At 38.3% G+C, this 22,451-nt stretch overlaps 1 protein-coding gene across 1 annotated transcript; it reads right to left on the bottom strand.

The window, feature by feature from the left end:
- Positions 1–42: 42 nt before the first annotated feature.
- Positions 43–21,869, bottom strand: tbx21 (T-box transcription factor 21). Its single transcript, XM_051666801.1, has 6 exons — positions 21,097–21,869; positions 7,562–7,716; positions 6,812–6,933; positions 5,698–5,856; positions 5,224–5,285; positions 43–3,946 (listed from the first exon to the last, which is right to left on the bottom strand). The coding sequence occupies exons 1-6, from the start codon at positions 21,594–21,596 to the stop codon at positions 3,151–3,153; spliced, it is 1,794 nt and encodes a 597-aa protein (XP_051522761.1). The 5' UTR covers positions 21,597–21,869; the 3' UTR covers positions 43–3,150.
- Between the last annotated feature and the right edge of the window lie 582 nt (positions 21,870–22,451).

Below are 22,451 nucleotides of genomic sequence, written 5' to 3'. Positions count from 1 at the left end.
CAGGTCATCAGATTGACACTTGTGCGTTTATCCTAACTTTGATTTTGACCAATGGAGACCTGAGGATTACAAGACTATGCCTTAAGCAATTGGGCTCATACATGTCCAGTTTTACTTTTCAACAGTATAAAAAATTGAAATTATTTATGATGCTTTGCAACTTTAGGGATATTATCAAAGACATATTGCATTTTAATGGTATAGTTCACCTAAAATGTTGCTCCTAACCCATATGGCTTTCCTTCTTCCATGGAACACAAAAGGAGATTTTAGCCTCAGTCACCATTCACTTTCATTGCATCTTTTCATTGCACATTCCATACAATAAAACTGAATGGGGACTGATGCTAAAATTCTGCCTAACATCTTCTTTTGTGTTGCATGGAAGAGCTTGGAACAACATGAGGGTGAGTAAATTATAACAGATTTTTCATTTTTGGGTGAACTATCCCTTTAAAGTCCCTTTATCTGGTTGCTAAAGACCAATCAAAGTCAGTCGTATATGGTGGGATTTAGTAAACTATATATGTGACCTGCTCCATTGTTTAGAGTCACTTTGACCCTAATGTAACCTAAAATAAAAGGAAGGCTTTCAAAATTTCTAGCTTTCTAATGATATTATTATTATGTTTCAACTCTAAACCATTGCTGAGATCTAATAATTTAAATGTTTGCTCAAACTGCAAAAACTCAAAATGTGTTTCTGTGTCAAAGTGACTCAAAATGATGGAGCAGTTTACATATGCACATATAAACAAAGCAGGACCGTTAGTCTGCACACTTTTATCCACTTTGACTTATTGACCTTTAACTCTCTTTCTCTTTGTACCTATTTTTGTCTCTATGTCTCTCATGACATGCTTTGCAATTTCTGTGTTTGTGCATACAGGAAAAGGACCCATAACATCATGTATTTTATCATAAACTTACATAATCTAACTCAGTCTATCAACCATATTATGTCTGTCTAATAAAAGATGGAATCCCAGCTGGTGCATAGAGCCATGCTCTGTTAGAAACTAAGGCTATTTTATGACCAACATGGCCTGGGCTTTAATGTGCTTATTGATTTTGCTCCCTGCAGGGTTGCATTTTGGGATTGACTGGAAACACGAATGTGGGCTTCTACTGTAACGAAACCTTATTTTCATGAATGATCTTACACCAATTATGCTTTACAACCCAACAACAATTAAAGGGATAGTTAACCCAAAAATGAAAATTCTGAAATCATTTATTCAAATTTATGTTATTCCAAACCCCTATGACCTTCATAGAAACCCAAAAGGAGATGTTAGGCAGAATGACAGCCTTAGTCACCATTCACTTTCTTAGCATCTTTTCTCCATACAATGAAAGTGAAGGGTAACTGATGCTGTCATTCTGCCTAACATCTCCTTTTTGTGTTCCATAGAAGAAACATACATTCTGTGACATTTACAGACCTATTAATACCTCTCCACATTTTTAAGAACAGATGAAAATGTGATGAAAATGATTTGATTGCACATTTGTGTGTGTGTGTGTGTGTGTGTGTGTGTGTGTGTGTGTGTGTGTATTTTCTAAGTATGCATGTAAGAAAGAGTGGTGCGTAGGTTTTGTGAGGTGCTTTCCTTGTCTGGGGCTGATGAGGGGGACAAGACAGTTCCTTTGGGGGAGTGTCAGCAGGTGTGCTGTGAAATCTTCAGCTGCTAAAGTGTCTGACACCACACAGGTTTGTCTGTCTGGGTCTGTGTGTCTCCAGGCCAGTGTCTCAGTGCAGTCACATTGTCTTACTTTGTCTGAGAGTGACCTTCAGAAAACCTCCACATGACCTTACCCCAAAACAACTAACAAACTAACAAACCCTTTTCCACCAAAATGGTGCTGGTTCTCATGCTGGAGCTTGGCCGGGGGATTTGTGACAATCTGTCTGAGAGCCGAGAGCCGAACGATGCCATAAAGACCACTTCACTACATAACCTGCCAATAAATAAACATGCCATATTGCGTTCTTTGTTTGCGACTGTTACGAGTTTTGAAAACATTTCAACATCCAAAGTAATATGATTCAGCGCCTTTAAACCAATAGTCATGTTTCCATGCAATTTACAATTTTAATTTATAGGTAAAAATGGAATAAAATAACAGAAATTGGCTCAAAAATAGAAATGAAAATTGAAGCTGAAGCAACTGTAGATCTTTAATTAAATGTAATAAATTACTTGTGGTATTTTACTTCATGTTTGCTATCTTTCAGTGGCAGACGCCTTATGTCTGGGAGCAAAAGCGTGTTAAACAGTTCTTGGGAGGTAATAGTAGCCAATCATTTTGATGACAGGCTTTGGGTCTGGCATTTCAGAATAACCAGAGCAACTTTTGAGATGCGATGATATTGATGACATTTTCTAAGTGAATTATGTATTCACATGAATGGTTGAGGCAAAGTCACATTACTTTTTTGATGCACATCTGTAGGAATCGTAGTATGCACTTATCTTATTGAATAGTAAAAAAAAATGTTTTCTGTGCGCATTATTGAAATTGTATTCACATTTCCATCTAGCATTTTTATGCAATATCCTAAAATTTGCACAAAAATATGTGGATGGAAACCCAGTTCATGTCAATATGCTTTAATGTTATAACAAATAAATTCAAATGTATTTAAGATGGAATTTATTTATTATTTATTCACTTAATATTTTTATTATGTGAACGTGTGTTGCAATGCTGCATTGAGCGTTTCTAGTGTAGAAAACTTTGTTGATTAGAACTAGTTTTGCTTTGCTTCAGTCTAGCCATACTGAAAACATCACCACCTCCACCACCTCTTAAATTAGTGGTTCCTGTTACGAAACCAGCAAGTTTTAGGGGCAATTTTTTTCCAGCCCAGAGCCACTTTTTCGGTGGTGGAAATGCACAGAATAATTTAAGATTAGACAATGACTGCAGCATTAGCACCGGCACCCTGTCTATGGAAAAGCGGCTTGAGAGCATTGCTCTTTCTGGCAATGTATCAAGAAGAGGACAACGTTGTGTACTCTTCTTTGCCCCTGCTGTCCTTTAGCTACTATCACAGAGAGCTTCATCCCTGTGTTCTAGTCAAGCAGACAGACAGTGCAAGACTGTGGGTGGACGACAGCAGGAGCGCAGTCTGGGTCTTGGTCTTCAGTGGGTATAGAAGCCATAGTAGCCTGCATCACTGCAATTGTCCTTTTCACAAGCTTCTGTGCTGCGGTTGGGAGGGGAATTTTCATTGCTAGACGTGTAAGGTGACACCCGCCTCTTCTTGTTTTCTCCTCCCTCAAACAAACCCGAGTCAGCTGAGTCCACCGATTTAACCGAGGGGGCTTCCATCCAGGGGTCCTCTCCAGACTCTTTGGACTTGTCCTGGAGCAGTGGCTGGCGCTGGGGCTCCAGCAGCGACGGGGAAGAATGGAAACGCGAGCTTGTCGCTGATGGAGAGGAGGATGTGGCTGGGGAGGTAATGGTTCGAAACCAGCTCAGGCTGGACCCGGGTTTACCATGGTGGGGATGATTAAGGTACTGCGGTGAGGGCCTTCCTGAGCTCCATGGTCCTGGGCTGGCACCGGACAACGCCCCAGAGGAAAAGGGGCTTTCAGAATAGTAGCTCAGTGGGTGATGGGGAGATGTCTGAAGTGGAAAGGGCTTGTAGAGACTGTTGGAAGCGTATTCGCTCTCGTACGCGTTGAAGTCGAGGCGGTTGGGTGGCACCCCCTGCTGGCTGGGTAGGTACCAGCGGCTGTGTGGGCTGGCAGCAGGATCTTTGGGGCATTGCTGGGCCATGCTGATGGGCTCACGACCATAGAACCGACTCTGAGGCAGGGGGCTCATGTACTGATCAGACAGGTAGGGCTGATGAGGGTAACAGCTACCCGGGAGGAGCTGCTGGCCTTCGGTTGGGGAAGGCGTGAGGCGGTCTGAGTCGGGTGGTGCGTACAGCCTGTGTGGGAAAACATAGGGTCAAAAATCTAAATTTTCTGACAAAACCCTTTCTTAAATGTTAATTAAAAGGATAGTTCACCCAAACATGAAATTTCTTTCATTGTTTACTCCCCTTACTCACCTACATGACTTTCTTTCCTCTGTGGAACACAAATTGAGATATTAGACAGAATAGTGCCTCAGTCATTATTCACTTTCATTTCATCTTTTTTTTTTTCATTCAATGGAAGTGAATGGTGAATGAGGCTAACCTTCTAACATAGATAGAAATTCATAATGGTTTGGAACAACAATACAGTTTTAATTTTAGGTGAACTATCTCTTTAATTAAGCAACATCTCACAAGCAACAGGCTTTTATACAACACTTTTATAAACAGTTTTTTGTAAAGTTTTTGAGTAACTTTCATTTTAGACACAATATTACCAAATATTTTGCCTAACTTTGCTCAGCTAATAACAACAGTTCCAAACAAAGCTGGACTAAGGGATAATTCATCCAAAAATTAAAAGATATCTCATCATTTACTCACCCTAATACCATCCCAGATGTGTATGACTTTCTTTGAACACAAACACAAACAAAGGTTTTTAGAAGAATATTTCAGCTCTGAAGGTCCATACAATGCAAGTGAATGGTTACCAAAAAGCTCCAAAAGGACATAAAGGCAGCATAAAAGCAACCCTAACCCTAAGATTCCAGTGGTTTAATCCATGTCTTCAGAAACAGATCAATATTTAAGTCCTTTTTACTATAAATCACTTTCACATTCTTCTTTTTTTTTTTTTTTTTGTGATTTGCATTCTTCATGCTGGGCAAGGAGGAGAATTTATAATAAAAACAGACTTAAATATTGATCTGTTTCTCATTCACAACTATCATATCGCTTCTGAAGATAAAGAATTAACCACTGGAGTCATATGAATTACTTTTATGCTGCCTTTATGTCTCTTTGGAGCTTAAAGTTTGATCACCATTCACTTGCATTTTGAGGACCTACAGAGCTGAAATATCCTTCTAACAATCTTTGCTTGTGTTTGGCAGATAAAAGAAAGTTACACACATCTGGGATGGCATGAGGGTGAGTAAATGATGAGAGAATTTTCATTTTTGGGTGAACTATCCCTTTAACTATTGTGTGTTGCTTTTGACAGCCTGTTTGGAAAGCCACATGTGAAATGTTCTAAAATGTTCTTTATGCAAGAGTGTTCAATCAAAAGTAGTGCTCCAGAGAGACCCCTATTTCTTTATTTAATTCACTCTAGGCTTACTTACGTATCATAATTGTCCCGAAAACCTTTAGCAAAAGGGTTGTGATCTATTTTCAGCTGAGTGATCTGTGAAAGAAGTGGCAGGGGAAGGGGTTGGTGAAAGGGCAGGGCAGAGAGAGAGAGAGAGAGAGAGAGAGAAAGAGAGAGAAAGGGAGACAGTGCAAGAGTAATGCCACATGGACACAGAAAAGAAGGCCAGAAAGGGAGACAGGGGTTTCAAAATCATTATGAAATAATTCATGAATTAAGCAAATACTCTTTCTTCAGCATATCTACAGCTCTAGCAAACCCAAAGCCCTTACAAAAACATCCCAGATTTAAAGTGCAGATACAACACCACTCTCTCGTCTAGTTCATTCCACAATGTGATGACATGCCCCTCTGTTTGTTGTAAGCTGTGGTTGTGATAGTTGCACTCTGATTAATAAGAAAATAAACCCACAGCATGTTACGTTCAAATGACATTACAATAACTCACATCTGCGTTCTGGTAGGCAGTGACGGCAATGAACTGAGTCTCAGGAAAGACAAATATCTGAGATTTAGAGGTCAGGAAAGGATCCTCCATTCCATCCTCCTTCACTTCCACAATGTGTAGACGTGGTTGGTACTTATGGAGTGACTGCAGCACTATCATCTGTATGACAGACAATGCAGAGTGAAAGTGAAGATAATACAGTGTATATATATATATATATATATATATATATATATATATATATATTTACAGGGTGGCCCCAAAAAAACGATTTACTTATTTATTTGTTTGTAGCAAGTTGTTGCTCATGATGACATTACAGTGGTGTAATTTTGTTGTTTAAAAAAATCCTAGAAGTACACCATAAATCGTGCAAACGCCTTTATGTATTTATTTATTTTTTTTGTTTGTTTTTTTTTTCTCCCCAATTTGGAATGCCCAATTCCCAATGTGCTCTACGTCCACATGGTGGTGTAGTGACTCTCAGTTGCCTCTGCGTCTGAGACTGTCAATCCGCACATCTTATCATGTGGCTTGTTGAGCTTTCACTGTGGAGAAATAGCGCATGTGGAGGCTTCACACTATTCTCCGCAGCATCCACACACAACTCACCATGTGCCCCACCGAGATCGAGAACCACATTATAGCGACCACGAAGAGGTTACCCCATGTGACTCAACCCTCCCTAGCAACCGGGCCAATTTGGTTGCTTAAGAGACCTGGCTGGAGTCACTCAGCACGCCCTGGATTCAAACTCGTGACTCCAGGGGTGGTAGTCAGCGTCTTTACTCGCTGAGCTACCCATGCCCCACCTTTATGTATTTTTAAGATATGAGCAATCAAACATAGTGGCCCCGTTTATTTTGGTTCACCCTGTATATATGCAGTATATTTCTTAACATACATTTATAAGTATATAAGCTTATCCACCCCTTGCAGAATATATAAGAATATTTTTTTTATGAAATAATACCCCTCAGAAGCTACATAACAGATATTTACATATATCCCACAGGAGGAAGCATATATATATATATATATATATATATATATATATATATACAGTATATTATAAACGCCTTTAGGAAGACTTAACTAAGAACAAAGTCATTACCTGTGCTACATTGTTTGAGCTGCCTTTATTATTGGTGAGTTTCAATTTGCCAAAGGAAACTTCCTGTCTCATCCAGTGATTCCCAGTATTGGGAGAATCTGGGTGCATATACATTCTGTTTCCTGTAAAAAGCCAAAAAAAAAAAAAAAAAACTAAAAAACTAAACTGAAGCACATCTGCAATGTAATGCAAATTAACTAAATAAATCACAAGAAATAAACCTGTACTGAAAGAAACCTAAATATTCACATCTTTTTTATTTTTGCTTCGTACTTTTATCCAAAGCAACTTGCAATGCAGTCAGTGTACATACATTTTATCAGTATGTGTGATCTCTGGAAATCAAATTGAGAGACTTGGCATTGTTAATGCCATATTCTACCAGATGAGCTACAGGCTTTAAACCATGGTATTTTTTTAGGTAAAGAAAGACATTAAAAAAAAACTTGAAAATGTGGTCTTGGAAATTGTTTGGAATGAGCTAATTAAGAGTGCAATGCCAACCGTTTCACATGCAGTCACACTTAAACAGCAGCTGTAGTGCAGAGCTGTTGTGGTGGGCCACACACTTAAGTTCCTGTGATTGTGGCATACAGTGGTATCAGAAACACACATGCACTTCTGGCCACAAAAAGACATGAAGTTTTCTGCACTGCTCAGAATACTCTTACACTGTGAAAACCACAATGCAGATAAAGACATTTATCTTGTTTGTAGATAGCTTAAATGATAGTGGCCAGAAAAAAGTACCTGGCATGTTGCCTTCTGCCTTGCCACACTGGACCCATTTGCCACCTTGATACCTCCAATGTTGCTGGTCGGCAAGAACCACATCCACATATATGTTATAATGAGCCGAGGGGTCCAACAAGCTGATGTTAAAGCTGAGGAAAGGGAACATCCTCCTGTTAAAAGATAGATCATAAAACACAGTGATATTACATAGGAGCACTGTAATGTCATTACAAGAAACTGTTGGAACACTGTAAATACTAATAGTAATCTCAAATTATAAAAAAATATTTTACTCAAAAGTTTTTACTATTCTTACTAGTTTTAATTAAGTTACCATTACTCTCTAAATCCTAAAGTTGTTATTAATAAAAACATTTAAGTGGTCCTAATTAAACAGTACTTGAAATGTCACATTTTGGAATCATAACTCAAATACATACCTTTTTTCAACTTTGGCTTTGAGTACTACTAACTCAAAATTACCAAGTACAAAATTGCGGCTGTGTGGAATACCCATAAACCCTTGCACTTGAATAAATTATATTTGTTTGGTCAAAACAAGGGAACTTATGTAGTAAAATAATAGTTTTTTATTTAAAATGTATTTAGTTTGAATTTTTATGACTATTGTTGTTGTATTGTTGTAGCTGGTTGATCATTTAGATTTTTGTGAAGACACCATGAGGGTGATTAGTGTTACCTCTGGTGAATTTGGAGTCTGTTAAATTTAAGCCATTCTGTAACAGGGTAAAAGGGAAAGGAGGCGGCGAGAACCGGACTAGGCATCAAAGTAATATTTAATTAAACAAAAAGACACAAACATAAACACATACAGGGCAGCTGCCTGTAGCTCTCTCTCTTCTGAACTGCCGCCTCCGGCAGCCTTTATCCCTCTTGTCGGCTTAATTAGCCCTCCTCCTTGCCACACATTCTTCTGTACTCAGTTGTACTTTACAAAAGTGCAGATTTATGTGCACTAAGAAGTACTGAGTAGAGTCCAGTATGCCATATGGCTAACCTAGAGTCCAGTCATAATTAGCCTTATGCTGTATAATACAGGAATAGAAGCGGTGAATGAGGTCCACCTATGTGCCACACCGGCCTTGTGTTCCAGTGAGGGGCGGCGGAGTATTTAAGGAGAGAGACGCACGAAGCTGTCTGTGTGTCAGTGTGGTGGATGCTGAAAAGCAAACATTTTGTGTACTGCTGAAAAGTTGTGTCTTATGTGTGCAACTGAAAAGTGCAACAATAAATGTCTACGTGTTTTGTCAAGCCAACCCCAGCTTCATCCTTTCCTTAATTGTTACATTGGTGCCGAAACCCAGGAAGGAGGAAGAATGCGCCGTCAAGGAGTCCTCGCAGCTGACTGAGGATTGCAACGCCAAGGGAGTGGTGGTCGGTGGTGCTGGAGCTCTGCATCAACCGGCAACCGAAAGGGATGGCTGAGGGGTCCAGTGCCATCACCCGGCGTCGCGGACGGAAGCAGTACAGCGAGCTGAGGGCCAGTCGATGGTGTGTCTGGGGCCAGCGAGCCCGTCTCTCTCTCCTCTCTCTGCTTTCTCCTCTCTCTTGCTATTCTCCCCCTCTCCTCTCCCTCATCCTGTTCCCACTCCCAGGCACGTGCGGGTCGGACCCGGAGACCATCCTGATGCGTCAACGCTCCCTCCCCAGAAATGGGGGGGGGAGTATGTCACAGGCCGGTGAATTCCCTGACCTGAGTTTGGCGATGGGGGTATGTGGCAAGCAGGGCGGGGCCGAGCGGCATCTGGGCAGATCGAAGCTGGGAAGATAAGTGGTAAATGAGGTCCACCTGTGTGCCACGCTAGTCTAATGTTCCAGTGAGGGGCGGTGGGAGTATTTATGGAGAGAGACACACAAAGCTGTCTGTGTGTCAGTGTGGTGGATGCTGAAAAGCAAACCTTTTGTGTATTGCTGAAATGCGGTGTCTTATTGTGTGCGACTGAAAAGTGCAACAATAAATGTCTATGTGTTTTGTCAAGCCGGCCCCAGCTTCCTGCTTTCCTTAATTGTTACACTAATTTAAATAATTAAATCAAAACAATGACACTTTAATCACAGATAAGTTAAGCTTACTTGTAACTAGTTAATGTTACTTAAAAAATTAAGTTCAATTTACTTGAGCCAAATAAATATGTTTACTTAGAAAAAACCGATTGCCTTGAAAACGCTACGGTCAACTAATTAGATTTTACAGAGAATAGGTCAAGTTGTTACTACACTATTCATACTATGCAATGTGCAAATTATACAGTGATGTTAAGGAGGGATAACCTTTTTATAAATCAATATTTAAGTAACTTTTGGAGCACATTCTGTAGAGGTTCGTCTTGCGTAACCTAAATTGTCATTTGGCGTCACTAGCACTGTAAGCTTAATGTTCAGTTACCTAAAAGACTTATAAACAAAACACATTTTTTTTTTTTTTTAATATATATATCTATATGTTAAGCATAAATCTATAATAAAGTGATAAATAATGACCGTACTTGTCAAGTCGACGACATTCCGCGTGATCCTAATCACATAAAAAATGCTCAAGCAGTGTGCTGTTGCTATGGTGACTTTGTTTGTGAGCATCTATTTGGAGGCAAGTAAAAATACGTTCTATGACCAGCATATACTTGTATGCAAAAAATAATATGTACTTTTAAGATCCCCAAATTTTTATGACTACTTTTAGGGTGTTCAAGGCATAATTCGTGGATACTTTGCTTGTCTGAATGCGCTTATACTGTATACTGTAGATGTGGGTGGGTATTCCATAGTAATAGTTATGTAGGCACAAAGATTGTGATAGAGAGGCAATGGGGAGAAGGCTGTATGTGAATCTTTAATATGACTATTAATAAAAGATGTTCGGAGATGCATCTGCTTGATTGCTGTAGATTTCCTTGCTGGACAGATTTTGATCACGGGGGCAATGATGGAGACAAGGTAACTGGGAGGTCAGTGCATCCCAAGACAATGCAATTAGGCCAGCATTTCACTTTGCAAACATATGATGCATATAGGTTTGCAGTACAATGGCTAATAATGAAGGGCATTGGGGCCAGGGTAGCTCAGTGAGTACTGACACTGACTACCAATCCTGGAGTCACGAGTTCGAATACAGGGTGTGCTGAGTGACTCCAGCCAGGTCTCCTAAGCAACCAAATTGGCCCAGTTGCTAGGGAGGGTAGAGTCACATGGGGTAACCTCTTCGTGGTCGTGATTAGTGGTTCTCGCTCTCAGTGGGGCGCATGGAAGTTGTGCGTGAATCGCGGAGAGTAGCATGAGCCTCCACATGCTGGGAGTATCCACGGTGTCATGCACAGCAAACCACGTGTTAATATGCGTGGATTGACTGTCTCAGAAGCGGAGGCAACTGAGACTTGTCCTCTGCCATCCGGATTGAGGTGAGTAACCGTGCGACCATGAGGACCTACTAAGTAGTGGGAATTGTGCATTCCAAATTGGGGAGAAAAGGGGATAATAATAATAATAATAAAAATAAATACATAAATAAAAAATAAAAAAATGAAGGGCGTTGCAGTTATCATGTTTTTTATTTAGATTTTGTTTTTATATTGTCCTTTTATTAAAGTATCTATCTTCTTTTTAGTAAAATCTATCCTTTTTTATGGTAGTAAGTAGTTTAGTTTTAAGTACAGTTTAAGTAAAATGTTGAGCTAGGGCCAATTCTATCAGATTTTGTTGTGTAGTAGTTAGTGTAAATCTGTTACAGTAGTGTTTAATTTAATAGAAAATATTTTGATTCCATTATTATTATCCTTTATTAAAGTATCTGCTTTTTTAGTGAGTAGTAAGCAGTTTACCTTTTAAGTAAAATTTAAGTAAAATGTTAAGCTAGGGCCAGTTCTATCAGATTTTGTAACGTAGCAGTTATTGTACATCTGTTACAGTATTGTTAAGTGTAATAAAATTGTTATTAGCATTGTTATTTTTAATGTTTTAGCATTTTTAGTATTCTGACATAATTAAAAATGGATAGTCATTCAATTTCACAGTATTTAAATTAATAAAAACTTGTCTTTAATTAATTTCTTTCTATTGTTGCAAAGTGTTGCCTCTGTTGCACAATCAGCATATTTAAATATTTTATTCAAAAATTAGTTTTAGTAATGAGGTTTGTTTTATGCAAGAAAAGTAAGTCCAACATAAAAAAAGAAATAAAAAAAACTTTGCTTTAATACTGTGTGCAATAGAAGATTAATGCTCCTCACACTATTCTACAGCCTTGATAAAACAACAGTGCACCTGACATCAGCCAATACTATGATGCTTTCAGTCTCACTAATACACTCCAGATATGATGTCTATAAGCACAGTCAGAGCTCTCAACACATGGCTGGCACTCATTCAATAGATTTTACAGGCTCTGCTGCACAAGCTTACACACTTCCCCTCAGTCGGATGCTCATGTCAGGTGACACCCAAGTGCAGTTGTCTGGTCATATCTGTGTCTGTATCATATCAATTCTATGAACTGGAAACACACCAAATAATTGTATATGGCACAGAATGGGTTTAGTTTATGAGTATGTATATTAAAAATCTCTCACTCTCTATCCTGAAATGCCCCCTGTGTCTATAGGCTCACAGAGTGAAACTGTACACCTTTTTCCATTGGAAAAAGTGTTTAAAGCAGGTCGAGTTTGTATAAGGATATAAAAGTCAACTTTTTTCAAAGGAATATTCCGGGTTAAATACAAGTTAAGTTCAATCAACAGCATTTGTGCATAGTATAATGTTGATTGCTACAAAAATTAATTAGACTCGTCCCCTCTTCTCTTTAAAAAAGCAAAAATCAAGGTAACACTGAGGCACTTACAATGGAAGTGAATTAGGCCAATTTATGTGGGGTTTAAATGAAGAAATGTGAAGCTTATTATTTTATAAAAGCACTTCAATTAATTATTCTGTCAAAACTGGTGTATTATTTGAGCTGTGAAGTTATTAAAATTGTCATTTCTGTGGGATTACAGGGTTTACAGCCTTACGTCATCATGGCAATGAAGTTGTAAAATTGGAAATAATTTTGCACAGAAAAGGTAAGCAATGTTAACATGCAAATTGTTTACTTCTTGTGACTGTACTTTTAAAACGGTAAGTATTTTTTACAATGGATCAACGGATTGGCCCCATTCACTTCCATTGTAAGTGCCTCACTGGAACCCAGATTTGAGGGGTGAGTTCAAATACATTTTTCTGGTAATCAACATTAGCTTATGCCAAAAATGCTGTCGATTAAGCAGAATATCTTTCTTTTATAAGAAATAGTTTACCCAAAAATGTCAACAACAAAAAAAAAAAAAAAAAAGAAAAGAAAAGAAAAAGAAATCATAAATTACCTGCAATCAGTTTCAAAACATACGACAACCAACAACGTTTGACATCACTGACATCAAACCTGGTGCGGCTGTATGGTGAGCGAAATACCTAAATACTGTAAATACCTATTTGCTTGTTACATGGAAGAAAAAAAATGTATATGGTTTTGGAACAACACAAGGGTGTGCAAATGAAGACAGATTCCCTTTGAATCCTAGTATCAGAGCACACTTTAGTAGATAACATACAATGGTTAAGGACAGCCATTCTCTGCTAATGAAACACATCCATATGCAAGATGCTACTAAGTGTACACTAAGTGTCTACCTCATTTACCATTCACTTTCACTACATGTTTTTATCCATACAATGAAAGTGAATGTTCACTGAGGCTCAAACATCTTTTGAGTTCCACAGAAGAAAGAAAGTAATATGGGTTTGCAACAAAATGAGGGTGCAGAAAATAAGGACAGAATTGTCATTTTAGGGTGAACTATCCCTTTAAGCGATATTTTATTTTTTACTTCAGTTTCAACTGTATTTCAGTTTCACTTTTCAAGTAGAGTAAAGCATGCGTGTCGAGTGATCAGAGTATGGAGGACTACTTTGCTATGGAGCAACATAACACAAGCGGATGGACTGCCCATCCACAGGCAGCTGTAATCAATCATCTTTCTTAGATGGAACCCTGGAATTGTAAAGCCTTGTGGTGGTGAAGAGACCGAGCAGGTGAAGGGTTTCTTCTTCCACATCAGTTGTCAATATAAGTGAAAACAGAAACTAGAATCGTCTCTGTATCATTCTATGCACTCTGCCTTCTCTCTCTGACTTATAACCATACCGACTGTGGCAGTCAATTTCCTCATCTGACTGAGCCTCAGAAATTGTCATACTTATTTTAAATGAGACATTTATAAGAAATCAGTACCTGGAGAGGGGGAAACCAGTGGGTACACCACTGAAAGGAATGTTTTGCATGAGTAGGAGGCTATGGTTTTCAACAAAAGTTAGAGGTTAACCTTTGGAAACTTAGCTGACACTCCTTGACTCAGTGATGGAGCCATGAACATAGCAGTAGGTGGTTGCCAAACAGAAATGCCTCCTCTGCTGTCTAGGACTAATAAGTAATTAGAAAGATATAGATTTCCATACGTGTATGTATTTCCACTTTGCACATACTTTGAAATACTGGTTAGAGTGTTCACTTTCAATGGAAATACAAAGAAAAAGTGAGAGATATAGAGAGAGAGTATGATATATATATATATATATATATATATATATATATATATATATATATATATATATATATATATATACAGGTGCATCTCAATAAATTAGAATGTCATGGAAAAGTTCATTTATTTCAGTAATTCAACTCAAATTGTGAAACTCGTGTATTAAATAAATTCAGTGCACACAGACTGAAGTAGTTTAGGTCTTTGGTTCTTTTAATTGTGATGATTTTGGCTCACATTTAACAAAAACCCACCAATTCACTATCTCAAAAAATTAGAATACATCATAAGACCAATAAAAAAAAACATTTTTAGTGAATTGTTGGCCTTCTGGAAAGTATGTTCATTTACTGTATATGTACTCAATACTTGGTAGGGGCTCCTTTTGCTTTAATTACTGCCTCAATTCGGCATGGCATGGAGGTGATCAGTTTGTGGCACTGCTGAGGTGGTATGGAAGCCCAGGTTTCTTTGACAGTGGCCTTCAGCTCATCTGCATTTTTTGGTCTCTTGTTTCTCATTTTCCTCTTGATAATACCCCATAGATTCTCTATGGGGTTCAGGTCTGGTGAGTTTGCTGGCCAGTCAAGCACACCAACACCATGGTCATTTAACCAACTTTTGGTGCTTTTGGCAGTGTGGGCAGGTGCCAAATCCTGCTGGGAAATGAAATCAGCATCTTTAAAAAGCTGGTCAGCAGAAGGAAGCCTGAAGTGCTCCAAAATTTCTTGGTAAACGGGTGCAGTGACTTTGGTTTTCAAAAAACACAATGGACCAACACCAGCAGATGACATTGCACCCCAAATCGTCAGACTGTGGAAACTTAACACTGGACTTCAAGCAACTTGGGCTATGAGCTTCTCCACCCTTCCTCCAGACTCTAGGACCTTGGTTTCCAAATGAAATACAAAACTTGCTCTCATCTGAAAAGAGGACTTTGGAACACTGGGCAACAGTCCAGTTCTTCTTCTCCTTAGCCCAGGTAAGACACCTCTGATGTTGTCTGTGGTTCAGGAGTGGCTTGACAAGAGGAATACGACAACTGTAGCCAAATTCCTTGACACGTCTGTGAGTGGTGGCTCTTGATGCCTTGACCCCAGCCTCAGTCCATTCCTTGTGAAGTTCACCCAAATTCTTGAATCGATTTTGCTTGACAATCATAAGGCTGCGGTTCTCTCGGTTGGTTGTGCATCTTTTTCTTCCACACTTTTTCCTTCCACTCAACTTTCTGTTAACATGCTTGGATACAGCACTCTGTGAACAGCCAGCTTCTTTGGCAATGAATGTTTGTGGCTTACCCTCCTTGTGAAGGGTGTCAATGATTGTCTTCTGGACAACTGTCAGATCAGCAGTCTTCCCCATGATTGTGTAGCCTAGTGAACCAAACTGAGAGACCATTTTGAAGGCTCAGGAAACCTTTGCAGGTGTTTTGAGTTGATTAGCTGATTGGCATGTCACCATATTCTAATTTTTTGAGATAGTGAATTGGTGGGTTTTTGTTAAATGTGAGCCAAAATCATCACAATTAAAAGAACCAAAGACTTAAACTACTTCAGTCTGTGTGCATTGAATTTATTTAATACACGAGTTTCACAATTTGAGTTGAATTACTGAAATAAATGAACTTTTCCACGACATTCTAATTTACTGAGATGCACCTGTATATATATATATATATAAACTGGCAGGATATTGACTTGGGAAGGTACTTTTCTCCTTGAGCGCATTCACTGATTCACCGAGACAGGAGCTCCAGTTTGTCACCCAATGTGGTCTTAAACTTCTGTAATGAAAACATACCAGTCCACGGCTGTTTTTGTACACAGCTTTTTGTAAGTTTAAAATGTAAAGGCAAAATATCAAATGTGATGTAGGCAAATTGGGATGTACAGTAAGCACGGCATATTTATGAGGTTCTTGTAGCTATTATGTGAATGTGGTTACGTTTTGAAACCACAGTATAATTGCTGATGTTAGAGGATTGCCATAGCCGTACAGATGAGCTCGAAACACTGCTGCTAAAAAACAGTGGCTTGAAATGGAGCAGCCAGCAACCCACAGTTGCATACTTTGTTTTGTTGATGTACTGCTGTCACAGTGACATGTTTCTATCACAGCTACTTGTTGGGACTCACTTGGAATCAAGTACACAGCGATCAATCTGGTCTGTAGTGAGCACTGACAATTCAACAAGCAACACTGTTGCTTCTGAGGTCTGGCTTTTTGCAGCAAGACTGCATACTCCATGATACCATATACAGCTGAACAGGAAGTGATTTGTTAGTTGAAAAAAAAAAAAAAAGAAAGCTCAAAGGCTTAAACAGACAAAAATATCTTCTTGCCTTGAAAGCAAAGAACAGGCAGAGAGACTCTGACTAGTGCAGGAGAGAGAGATTGCTTTTTATTTAAAAGCCTTGACAACCTCAATAACGTTAATAAAAACTATGCATTGCCTTGATATTGAGTGGGTTGCTCTTGTTGTAAAACCTTATCAGTGTCAATCAATAAAACTGCCATTTCTATTATTTTATCTAATGCTACAAGTGAGGGCCAACAATGGCCACTATAATTTATTCATGCACAACTTTCTGCTGTTCTGCACTTTAATGAATGGTTCATACTTGTTGTGCAGTGTATTTCACTATAATATGGGGAGATAATGTTGAGTGTGCGCATAGAAAGAAACATTTGTTCACATGTCTTTCAAAAGGTACTAAAAGTTCAACTGCTCCTATTGAGTAATTTAGACAACCCGGACCTATGACAAGTCGGAATAATAGTACAAGATAACAAAATCTTAAAAGTTGGCTCGTACAAAAATGTACAAGTTTTACTCCCATTAAGAAAAACAGATGAACTAATGAACAATGTTATCACAAAGTTGAACCCCTAACCCAAACTAAACCTAACCATAAAGCCTCAGAAGCGGCTTTTGCTATGTTTCACCCGTTTCATTTGAAATAGGCCTCTCAACAGAAGGGGCCTCAGCTTGAGCCCAAAAAAGAGTCCCACCATGACACGAGCGCGTGTGCACACACAGAAAGGCGTTTCTCATGCCTGAGGCTAATAAAATCGTACCGCGATCAACTGGGGGGATCCAACTGTTTTTTTTAAACGGGCCTTCAAATTGCAAACGGGCCACCTCTGTAAAGTCTAACCCCTTAACCAACACCTAAACCTAACCATGATTTTAGTAGAAAAATTACTTTTGTGTACCACAGAAGACAGAAGGGAATGAGTAACCAAATGTGTTCACTGACGTTTCCTTTCTTAATATAGTGTCTTGGATAGGAGGCTAACTATGACCGAAGGCCTGTATTGCATCGATTTGAAATTCTATTTAATTGGTTTACCTTTATGGGAATTAAAGTCAAACATTTTTGTATGAGCAAAGTCATATGATATCTTCTCATATGAGTTATTACGAGTTGTCATGAGACTATGCTGGATTTAGACTTAGATGAAAGTAGACTTTTCATATGAGACATGTGAAGCTCCATTGAAGCAGAGAGCAAGTTTTATTTAAACTTAAGGCAGAGACCCATGACTCTGAGTGTGGCGTTCAATAAAACCTGTAAGTGGTAGGAACGGACAAAGAACCTAATTAACCACATCTCCTACAAAGCACCTGAGTATGGCCAATGCCACAGAGGAGTTATAAAAGAATATCAGACATTTTTTCAACAACTAAATACACATGGTGAGAGACACTAGTTCCTTTTCTCAGGCATATGGTGTAGATGCATCTACATTTTTACGTTTTTCCTTCACTCTAGTATTTATCAGCCACCGAACATGCAAAGGAATAAATTGAAGACAACATCTATAGTAATTTCATCTTCTTTCCCAGTGATTTTCTGTGAATTTCACTGGAGTTATTAATAACATTTGATGCACTCTTGTTCCCTTATTCAGCTCTGAAAATACCATTAAATAAAACAAAGATAATGCACACCTCCACCAATCTATGTTTAGAGGTGATGGTGGCCTCATGCCTGTTTAAGTTTGTGAAACCTAGTGGCAGAGGCTAAGGGCCATTTTTAGAGTTCGACTTGAAAAGGGCCGAAGACCTCTGCTCAAGTCTTAGGCTGTGGGCCTTACGGTACATTTCAAAGCCCTGACTTGGACTGCACCTCGACTTCTGAGGAAATTCGCTTCAGTGCGCACACAGGGTACCAGACCAGAGGAGAGAAAGAGCAAAGAAAAAGCGAGAAAGAGAGAGAGAGTGAGCAAGAGAGAGGAAGAAAGTGCCTTCCTTCATTTCCTGCACTTCAAAGCTACCTCCACTGATGTGTATGGCCATCAGAGCTTCATTGGTGCTCAATCAACTTTACCCCGAAGCGCACCACCCCCCTCCTCCTTACTTTTCCACTTCCTGTCTTGGGCAGAATTACCTGTGCTCTGATACTCATCAACCACCACCTCACCAAACTCTCAAACAACCAATAAAAATAACCCCGTAGTTGTTATACACCATTTGTAACAGGACGTAAAAACAGCGATAATCATTAGCATCAAATGGCAAACAATATATGTAAATAAAATGACACAAGTAAATGCCAAATGATGAATTCACTTATTATGAGCTGGTAAAATGAACAGGAAATGTAAAGATTATGACATCATCAGTGTCATGTTAGCACTAAATACACTGAATCAAAACATGGATCTCAGTAAGTTTTTCCTGCTTTAAAAAGTAGAACAGTGTAACTAGTCAAGTTTCACAATTACTGTTAATATTTAAACAATGAAATCTCACTTAATCAAGCTACTCAATCCCCCCCAGAATAGCCTTTGTTACTCATACAGGTGATATGAAATAATTGCATATGTCACACTCTTTATGAGATTTAAAAACTTTAGTTAATGGTAAATTAATGAATGGCTTATGGAGTCTTGTAAGAACATGTACAATTTTCTGCCAATAAACTGCATACTACATGTGCAACTTTCTCATTCGTGTTCTTTCTTTTATTCTTTCATATTTTAAATTGAATTCTGCATTTTGGTTCATTATTGCAACATAAATGTTAAAAGCAAAGCATGTGCAATTGTTTAAGTTTTCATTGGCAAATTGTTTTACTTTTACAACTGCACTGACCACAGCTTGCAAAAGGGTTCAAAACACCTGCCAGTTGGCCATAGGTCACATAAAAAAAAAATGCATTCATTTGTCACATTAACACACTCCAACACAATGAAACAAATGCACAATTGCACGCACATGTTAAAGACCTTTTCGCTGCAAAAGCTAAAAATAATCCTCAGCATTAAAATTGAAAATAAATAAATAGACCTACATACAAATATTTTTAAATGTAGCACATGAGTAATTTTTGTATGGTGCATTTAAGCATGAATGTACAAAATAATTATTGTGGCAGCACTGGGACACGTTCAACAGAAAAGCATTAAACAAAAGTTTAGAGCTAATATGAGGGTCCAGATTTCACTACTATTTTTTGGTGTTGCATACAGACAATAGTACAACAAATTTAAAAGATTTGTTCACCTTTCCATTTCCAGCGGGCAATGGCAAATTTTCAAAGGTCTAACTTTGTCTCATTACCTTTTGTGAAAACAAAGAGCCTAATATGCAATACAACATTTAAAACTTTCTTATTTGTATATTTTTCCCTTTGAAATTTAGTATATATCTCCTGCAAAGAACAATACAGAATACATTTCAGACTATCTTTCTCGTGGCATTATTAAAACTCCCTGAACTCATGTTTCCATTCTCATATATATATATATATATATATATATATATATATATATATATATATATAATAAAAATAATAATTATTATTATTATAAATAATTTTTGGTGGTAGGTGTGGCCAGCTTAGATATTATTGTTCAAAAATATTTTAATTATTATTATTGGTTAGATATAATTGATTAAAAGCAACAGTGAATTTTTCAGCATTATTTTTTTTTTTTATATGTAATCAAGATTGTGCTAAAAACACTGAAACCAAACTCAGGAGAAGTGGTTAATGTGATATTTAAATGTCTAAAGATCAAACAAATATTTTGTTTAATCAGCTGACATTTTAAATCCTTATTATTCAATGACAGTTCTGAAATGGAAGTGTCGCATATTTGTAAATTAATCATCACGGACGTGGTTAGATACTAATGCTCGGTGACCTGTCAAACGTCACCACAAGCGCTTTCCTCGCTCTCTGGGGTCTCTGTGGATCATCAGCCGTTTACACGCGTCACAATGTTTTCAACTGATAGTGTTTTCTTGGTAATAATTACTTACTCCATAAACCAGAACAACTTTGGTTATGTTCTGTCAGAACATGCTCATCATAATTGTAATTTTTTAATAAACCTAAAACATAGCTATCAGTGGATGACAGCAAAAGTGGAGAGCCAATATCAGTTACACAGATTTGTATCAAAGTCCACATAAGTAGGCTACAGTGAGAGAATTTGACAGTATTTGTTCTCTTTTGACAACAACTGAAACCAGGTCTGCTGAATAAATAAAAAATAAAATACAAATAAAAATAAATCAGATCAAATGCCGCCCTGCCTTTCCATATATTCACATCTCTCTTTAATTAAGCTTCTAAATTTAAGAGGCACGACAAGGGCTCGATTTCATGCCCACCTGCCTTGGCTGGCACTGCTTTATTCACTGCGCGCGAGTCCTTTTTCTCACTTTACATTTGACGTAAAAACTCTGCACTAAGTATATCGTTGACATCGTGAGCTAAACATAAGTGTGAGGAGCAGACATTCATACAGGCTGCAGAATGACCTGTTTCTTACAATCACAAGTGTGACACCAGTTGTTGATCCACTGCTGTCACAGCGTGCAAAAACTTGTAAACGTGTGCACTGGATGTTTGCGGTGACAACTTACAGACTTACAGTCTACTTGATATTTATTCTTATGATGCATGATAATAAAGAGTTTTGGATTCCATTAAAGCTTCTTACCGTCCCTGTTTCGTTATGATCATCTCTGTTTGATATTTGTGGAACTTCGCCCAGAGCGGGTAGTTGTTGAGGACCACCTGGGTCTTCCCCGACACCTGTAGACCAGGTAAAGAGTACATCGGTGTTCGCGGGTACCCGTGCTGAAAAGGCGCCGGGTAACCGTCTAGGCTGCCCGGGTAAACTTCTTTACCGTTCGTTGAATACGCATCCGCTCCGGTCGCAACATAAGTCTGTCCCGTCCCGCTCCGGGTGTTAAAATGACAGCTGCCGAGCGGAGCCGGTGAGTAAAACCTGCCCGTCTGCGCTCCGAATCCGCCAGAGACACTTTGGTGGTGCTCAGCGTGGAACGGTAAAGACAAACTGTCCTGTGCGTTTGGAATCGAGTCCTGTAACTCCCGGTTCCGGTGCAGGTGGCTGTTTAATTCTGCGTCTTTAGCGAAACTTTGCGCGTCTGTTCCATTCAACATATTGAGGTAAAAATGTCTGCCTATGCCGCCCATCTGCAGCACCGGTCCGAGCTCACTAGCGGTGTCATAGGTTTACCGTCCGTGTTCTTTAACATTTAAAATAATAATTCATTTGACTCCTATGAAAACAAGTTCTCTATAAACTTCAGTGTCCTTTAACCCACAGATCTGCAATTGCGCGCCGTTTACAGTCTAAATTATCTGGGTATTTTCCCCTTTTGATTTATCTAATTATTTTGAAGACACTGGCACTATGTGTTTTGAATGTAGGAATCGGACGATTCAAACACATGATAAGATTCTATGATATATCCATATCTCGAATGGTAATTGGTCTGGAGGTGGGCTTTAAACGCAGACTGGGCGTGATAGGCTTGATACGCTAGGACAGGGCCTTCCCCTATTTGCAGGAGCTTCAGTTCTGTCTTTGATGCTCGCTTAATAGAATTAATCATCATCATTATACTAAATAGGTCTATATGCATTGAGTACTTGTTAGGCGCTTTAAGATACACACTAAAGCCTATATATATATATATATATATATATATATATATATATATATATATATATATATATATATATATATATTCAAATAGCTAGAACCAAACCATTTTGGTGTTCTAAATCCACAACTAAGTGTAACCAAAGTGTAGGCTAACTAAAAGATGAACACTCAAAAAAATAATTCATTTTTAATATTTACACATTTTAATTTCATAACAAAATTCCATCAAATTGAATTGAGCAATCTTTAACAAAATAACATTTTAAAAACCTAAATAGCCTATTTCAAGTTTTATTAACTTAAATTTGTTAAAAATGACACAATTGAATTAGATGGAATTTTATTATAAAATTTAAATAAAAATAATCTTAAAAACAGGC

Source organism: Myxocyprinus asiaticus, chromosome 32 (assembly GCF_019703515.2).
Source record: "Myxocyprinus asiaticus isolate MX2 ecotype Aquarium Trade chromosome 32, UBuf_Myxa_2, whole genome shotgun sequence".
Lineage (NCBI taxonomy): Eukaryota > Metazoa > Chordata > Actinopteri > Cypriniformes > Catostomidae > Myxocyprinus > Myxocyprinus asiaticus.
The sequence above is the reverse complement of the archived record's forward strand: the minus strand, read 5'-3'. Positions and strand labels throughout refer to the sequence as shown.

Coding starts and splice junctions, on each gene's coding strand:
- tbx21 (XM_051666801.1), bottom strand. CDS start 21,596: ATGGGCGGCATAGGCAGACATTTTTACCTCAATATGTTGAATGGAACA. Junction 6,934..7,561: donor GGCAGAAGGCAACATGCCAG/GTACTTTTTTCT, acceptor GGCTTTTTACAG/GAAACAGAATGTATATGCAC. Junction 5,286..5,697: donor CTGCCTACCAGAACGCAGAT/GTGAGTTATTGT, acceptor CTTCTTTCACAG/ATCACTCAGCTGAAAATAGA.